Source organism: Silene latifolia, chromosome 4 (assembly GCF_048544455.1).
Source record: "Silene latifolia isolate original U9 population chromosome 4, ASM4854445v1, whole genome shotgun sequence".
NCBI classification, from domain to species: domain Eukaryota; kingdom Viridiplantae; phylum Streptophyta; class Magnoliopsida; order Caryophyllales; family Caryophyllaceae; genus Silene; species Silene latifolia.
Window position 1 is genome coordinate 104,369,447 of NC_133529.1, and position 7,473 is coordinate 104,376,919.

Sequence of the window (7,473 nt, forward strand, 5' to 3'; positions counted from 1 at the left end):
AGGATTATCTGTCGCGGCAGTAATCTGGGAGTACTACACACTTAAGTGTGTAGTCAGTTATGAGGTGTGATTGTGATTTGGAGATGATTGTGGAATAGCTGCTTTTGTCACTGTTGTACTTTTCTTATCTTTATTATTCAGTGAACTGACCGCGTGTTGTGATTTCAAAACTGTGGTGATCCATTCGGGGTTGGTGAGCAGTTGGTTTAGCAGGTACAGCTAGTCTTGATGCTTGCGGGATATGGAAGGGAATTGAATCATCACGCTACCGAAGTAGATACCGCTGCACTTCTATCTAGGAGTCCTTCCCGTTGTTTATGTTGTATCTTTATCACGTTGATTTATGATGTAAAGTATAAAGTTATTTAATAAACGTTCTGTTATTGTTTATTTGATCTACTTATCTCGGGCAACCGAGATGGTAGCACCTTTATACACTGGGGTGGTCCTTGGTAAGGCACCTTGGTGTATGAGGGTGTTACAAAGTAGTATCAGAGCGACGATTTTGGATCTTGAACCAATGAACTAAATGAACGTAGGGTGTCAAATTAAAATGAACCTGGCGTATATGTGTTGGGAGCCCCTTATGTCGATTTTGGGTGAGAAGGCGCCCTCATCTCAGAATCCCGGCCCCAATCATGCTTAAGCCAGCCACCGTGGAGGGGTAGATGTATAGGAGTGTATCTGTGCAAGTGTATGTGTGTCAAGTGTGTATGCATGTAGAAGTCTATGTGGTAATGGGTCGAGTGTGGAATATGTGGAGTTCTAAATGCACGCAAACGGTTTTCATCGATGAAGTACTAGACAAAGTAGGTGTGCGTGCATGTATGGATGAGTCGGATAATGAGTTTAAAGTCTTTTGCAAAGTGATACATGACGGGGGAGGTAACAAGAAATGGTAGTATTGTAACGTGACAAGAAGGACGGGAATGTAAACGTGTACTTAATGGTATATGTATGTATACTTGTAGCTTTGGTGTGGTTGTATGCCGTCGATAGAATTGGGGATATACGGCATGTTCTATCTGCAACATAGTCAAGTCGAGTGCGGTATATGTGTTGTGGCATGAATTGTCCTACTACCCGTTATGTGCATAATAACGTGTTTGCATAAGTATATCGTAAGGAACGTTATAACTCAAGATGTGCTTTGTGTGTTTTAGAAATAGGGTCTAATTATGACGAGCCCGATTAAGTAGAACTCTGAACGATGTTTATTGTTTTGCAGGGAAATACTCTTTGTGTTTTAAAATTTCGTCACTGTTCTATTGAACTCGGCCGAGTATGCCATATTCGGCCGAGTAAAGAGGCACTCGACCGAGTATTCAGGATGACAGATTTAGCTCGCTACTGATCTCAGAATACTCGACCGAGTAGACCAAATACTCGACCGAGTAGAGACTACTCGGCCGAGTAATTCCAATACTCGACCGAGTACCCAAAAATCGCGATCAAGCTCGGTTATTTCCAGAAAGCCCTATATCCCTTTTCCTTCCTTTATTCCGCCTCCTACCTTCATTCTATACAAAATTCTTCAAAAAATTTTCTCTCTTTCAAAACACTTGGGTAAATTTTGGTTATAGTTGCTCTTGGATTTTCCTCTTCCTTTGTTCAAATCTCCAACTAAGGTAATGTATAAAATCAATCCTCTTAGCTTTTAATTCAATCAATGGAAAACTTGCCCAAAAATCTGAATTTTACTCTTGTAATCCAAAGGTTTTATACTTCTATATTGATATTTTGGTCATATTTGCTCTTAAACATCGCCTATTTATGCTCCAAAACGGTTTTTATGCTTGAAATCGTCCAACTTATGTTGAAAATTTTTCTAGGGTTTATCTCAAAGATTTGATTTTTGGCCCCTATATTGCCTCTAGGATGTTCTTTGTGAGTTAATTGATGATAACCATGCCTTAATTGATTGGTATATCATGTCTTTTGAGAGAAAAATCCGTCTTAAAAGTGTATAAGTTGAAAAATAGTCCTTAATAAGGCAAAATTTCCGGAAAATCTTTGTTGAACTTCTCTTTTTGCAGCATGCCGAAATCAAGAGCCCCAGCTAAAAAGCGGACTCGCGCCAATGCTAACAGGGAACCGGGCCAATCTAGCCAAGAACCCCTTGTTTCTCCGGTGGACGAGTATCCATCGGTAATTTTCTCTGACTTCAAACAGCGGGCTGCTTTTGTGGTCTTAATGGGTCGGACCATGAGGCTGACTCGTCGTGTGGACCCTGATATCTTGGAGACTTTGGGGGTGGAAGGGGATATCTCTCACATTTTTGAGATATTGGGAATGGAGGGACTCTACCATCTTCGAAAGAAGTCATACCCATACCTCACCCTGGAGTTCCTGAGCTCCTTTGTGTATGATGTAGAGGGAAAAACCGTTTCCTTCCGCCTTATGAACGATGACCATATCTTGGCACTCGATGAGTTTGCTAACCACCTTTGGCTAGAGACTGAGAAAGAGGAATACGTGAACGATGACCATAGCTTGGCACTCGATGATTAATATTGTTTGTTGATTGTATTCTGGAATATTGGAGTTGTGATGGATTGTTGATGATTGTGAGCTGCGTCCTCGGCTGAGTGGAGTCACTTGCAGGAGTGGCTTCACGCCCTTGATTCGCCTCTTGTGGAACCCGCCACAAGAGGGGATGTGCACATTAAGGAACATGGGTTGTGGCTCTTTGTGACGAGCGGGGCTTAGGTGGGCAAGGCTACGGACCCTACTGGCGGTGAGGATTATCTGTCGCGGCAGTAATCTGGGAGGAATCTACACTTAAGCGTGTAGTCAGTTATGAGGTGTGATTGTGATTTGGAGATGATTGTGGAATAGCTGCTTTTGTCACTGTTGTACTTTGCTTATCTTTATTATTCAGTGAACTGACCCCGTGTTGTGTTTTCAAAACTGTGGTGATCCATTCGGAGTTGGTGAGCAGTTGGTTTAGCAGATACAGCTAGTCTTGATGCTTGCGGGATATGGAAGGGAATCGAGTCATCACGCTACCGAAGTAGATACCGCTGTCACTTCTATCTAGTAGTCCTTCCCGTTGTTTATGTTGTATCTTTATCACGTTGATTTATGATGTAAAGTATAAAGTTATTTAATAAACGTTCTGTTATTGTTTATTTGATCTACTTACCTCGGGCAACCGAGATGGTAGCACCTTTATACACCGGGGTGGTCCTTGGTAAGGCACCTTGGTGTATGGGGGTGTTCAGGGGCGGACCCAGAAATTATTTTTTTGGTGTAGCAGAAAATACTATGCTGAAAACGATTAATACGCCCCGATTTTATATATGCTTTATATATACTATCATTTAAAATTTTCGGTTCGCTGCGATGTAGTTCACGTAAACCTTTGCTGTTATTCATTTTACTTATAAATTTATGATGTTTTAATAGAAATATAACATTAACCCAAACTCTTAATACAAAACAATTAAAGGAAAAAAAGGCGAACAAACAATAATCTAACTCAACTAATAAATGAGAAAAATGACAGTACTTACATATGACTGCTATTTATCAATTTCTTTTCTTGAAAATTTGAAAATAAAACCAATTAATAAGAGAGCAAATCTAGAGGATTGGTTGAAACTTGGAAGTATGAAGTTATGTATAGGGTGACATTTTATGAAGATTAATTAATGAAGTAATAATTGATATTAAAAGGACACCATTAATGCTATGAAATTTGAGATTTAAATTAAATGAGAATATGTTGGGGAAGGGTAAGGATTATAGGAAATATAATGCCATTTATTGCCTAATTAGTACTCCCTCCATTCTACAATGATGTTCCCACTTTCCCTTTTGAGACATCCCACAATAATGTACCCATTTCTCTTATTTCTTTTTATAGCTCTAATATATGACCAAGGTATCCTTATACCACACATATATTTACACAATATACCCCTCATTTAACCACCTTAAACCTAATTAATACACCCATTAACATTAATGACTCCCTCCATTTTTCCCGAGACATTTGTTTTTCCCACCAATAATTCCCCCAATCCTTCAAACTCCCCCTCATAATACTCAACTGCCCCTCTCCCTCTCTTCATTACTCAACAATTACACATACCCGTCTCCCTCTATAGAATCTTCCTCCCTAAAAAAACCCTAAATCTGTTTTTCACTCACCGCCGTCCTCCTCAATTTGTTCCATTTCACTCCCTCTCTCTAGATCTACTCACATTTTCCCTTTTCACATACTTTTTCGCTCCGATAATGTCTAAATCTAATCAAAAAAATATTGTTTCTTTGAAGAAGAAAACTGTTGGGTCCACATCTTACCATAGTTCCATGGATGGGGTGTTGTATATTCGTGGGGTTGGTCATGTGGTAGCTGATACATATTCCGGTTATGGATCCCTTCTTGATTCTCAAATTGATGATGATACCGAGGTGACTTCTGCGGTTTATGCGGACTCAACAACTTGCGTTCCTGATACTTTTGTAGATGAAGCACCTTTCATTGTTAATGAAGTTGAAAGATATGTTGTTGCATGCGTTGATGAAAAGGGCAGATCACCTAGTTTGTCGCCAAAATCAATAAGGTTTGAAGCGTATTGTGCGAACTTCCTAGAAAAGCAGAGGAAGAAGGCTGAAAAGATGGGTAAATTTCTTCATCTCTTTCTTTTATTGTTTTTTTTTAAGTTGTGTAATTATTTGTTCTTGCAAAAATAGAAAAAATCCAGGTCTAAAATGTTTTGGGTCTTTTTGTGTTATGAAGGTGTTGCTGTTGACGTCCCAGTTTGTATGGATAATGGTAAAGCTGTTGAGTATTCGCCAACAACAAATAGGTTTTATGATTATTGGGACAATTTCGGCAAAAAGCAGAGAACAAAACCCTAAAAAAGGGAGGTTTATTTCTAAACTCGGCTTTAATTGTTTGGTTGTTCTATTATCTCCTCGCTGTTGAGTGTTCCATCTGTTCTGTTTTGGGTTTTCTGTTATCTGGTAGGTGTTGGGTGTTGCTGTTGGTTTTCTGCTGTTGGTTTGTTACTGTTTTTTAACTGCAGTTTGGCTTTTGTTAGTTCTGCAATGTGTTGGGCTTGTTTATGTTGATAATTCCTCAGTGAAGGTCTTATTGGACTGAGAGGTTACCCAACATTCTGAAGAAAAAGAGCTCCATGTTGTTGCCACTTTTTATATGTTGATGTAGCCATGTTGAGTACTCTTTATTCCGTGTGTTATGCTACTTGGCATTCTTTGACAATGTTGTTGAAGTAACTCAATGAAGACAAATTGCTTGCTGAGAGTAAACATATCACAGTTGTTAAAAAGAGGTCCATGTTGTTGCCACTATTTATATGTTGATGTAGCCATGTTGAGGTACTCTTTTTTCTGTGTGATATATATGCTGGTAGCTGATAACTCAATGATGGTAGCTGAGAGTAAACCTCAATGAATATCCAATTGGACTGAGAGGTTGTATGTTGGTATTGCTGTTGGTGTTGGTTTCTAGTTACACTTACTGACCTATGTTTGATGCCACCAAAAGTTTTGATTCATGTTGAGGAACTCAAATTTTGAGGTACCATGACTGAATCCTTTTGATGAGGCACTTGTATGAGGTCAAATTACTCTATGAGGACAACTTGCTTGCTGAGAATAATAAAATGTTGTTGCATTCATCATCAAAAATGCATACTTAAGGATTGCTGTTTGTATTCACAAACAAACATGTGAAAAACACCTTTGATGTTTGTTTGTCATACAAACTGCCACATACCATTGTTCAAAATGGAACTTGAATACCTAAGTCTAACATGAGTTGTTCTAAGTCTTTTATCAAACCACATGTAATTAAAAACTGAATACATTCTTTGACTAATTCTTCATCAACCTCTAAATTTCTTGGAAGTGTTCCTGCTCTTTTTTGTGCTGCCTTTGCTAAGTGTGGTAGTGAGTAATTGTTGTGCCCTTTTAATTTCATTATATCAATCATACAAGCTTGTAAACTAAGCCATACATTGTCTAATACCTCCACTGGTTCATCTTCATATGCATCTTGTACACTCTTGACTAACTCTTCCACTGACCTTGCTGGATGTTCATCCTGTAATTATTTAATAGACCTAAAGAAACCCAAGTCTAAAATGTTTAAGTCTGGAGAATTGGCTGGCTGTTGTGTTAACTTGATGTTAAATCCATCTGATCTTGCTGCTTCAAGGAAATCTTTATCATTTCCATTGATATGAGGCTTTGCATTATCTTGTTGGATACTTATCTCCTTTGATGCAGTAGCTGGCCACTTATGTTTTATTGCTGAAATAACCAAATTGAGTATACAATCTTTTGTCTCTTTCTTGGTGATTGACTCTATTGGTTTTGTGACAATTGTACCCGCCACTCTATTTTTACTGTTTCTTTTTGCTGGTTCTTCGAATGTGAATGGCCATATACCAAGCTTTCCATCGAATTCCACCTCCCCATTTTCTTTGTATGTTGGCTTTGAAACAGCACACATGAACATTACTTTAGTAATGTACCTCTTGCTTTTACAAGCTCTATATGGAGCTGGTTCAGTGCTGCCAATGTAGTACCTTGAGGTTGGTTTGGTCATATAAAACCATTTCTCATCAATGTGCACAATAGTACCCATATCAAAGAATTTGATACACCTTAATAGCCTATCAAAAACTATTTTACCCATGACAAAATGTAACCTAAGATGCTTATTGTCTTGGGTAAGAGCTGGTTTGATTGCATTTGTATGAGTTTTGATGATACCTTCCTTAACCCACCGGTGACATGTTGAAGGTGAATGACCTATTGCCTTTCCCAATCTCTTGAGTGGTGTTCTTCTAGATACATCAAGTGCCATTATCACATTAATTGGACAAGGTAATCGTTCTTTACCCTTCTTGCCTGCAATTTTGCTCCTTACATTGATAGGAATTTCATCTTGCCTCTGTTTTTTTGCCTTTGTCCAGATATTGAAGATGCATTTCCTGGTTACATTAAACTTGGCAGCCACCTCTTGCATCTTCCCATGTTCCGGCTTTCCTTTTTGGCAACTCTCAAACAAGAGGCAAACAATTCTATGCCTCTCATCATCACTTAGATTAGGTTTCTTCATTTTTTGCTCTTTTATTGGTTGTGTAATTTCAGTAGGTGGATTATGTAAATTTGTTGGAAATGTAGGTGTAAATTCAGTAGGTTTGATGTAATTTTATGACTTGGTTTCTGTAATTTCAGTGGGGGTTGTGTAATTTTAATAGGTGCTTATGAAGTGATGTAATTTGGGGGGAAATTCAAAGTTTCATGAAAATTTCATTTCCCTCCCAATTTTTCTGAAAATTTCATTTCCCTCCCAACTTGTGATGACTTGTACGGAGTACTATGTTCATTTTTTAATATTTCAACAAACCAATGATTTTGGTGGCAAATGTTAATCTTAACCAACTTGTCTAATTTTCTCTTTTCCTCTAATTATCAAGCCCACATGCTCTT

At 38.3% G+C, this 7,473-nt stretch overlaps 1 protein-coding gene across 1 annotated transcript; it reads right to left on the bottom strand.

Annotated features, from left to right (window-relative positions):
* Nucleotides 1-6,082: 6,082 nt before the first annotated feature.
* LOC141651864 (uncharacterized) lies at nucleotides 6,083-7,099 on the bottom strand. Its single transcript, XM_074459556.1, has one exon. The coding sequence runs from the start codon at nucleotides 7,097-7,099 to the stop codon at nucleotides 6,083-6,085; it is 1,017 nt and encodes a 338-aa protein (XP_074315657.1).
* Nucleotides 7,100-7,473: the final 374 nt, after the last annotated feature.

Bases quoted from the DNA above. Each gene is read 5' to 3' on its own strand.
- LOC141651864 (XM_074459556.1), bottom strand. From the start codon at position 7,099: ATGAAGAAACCTAATCTAAGTGATGATGAGAGGCATAGAATTGTTTGC.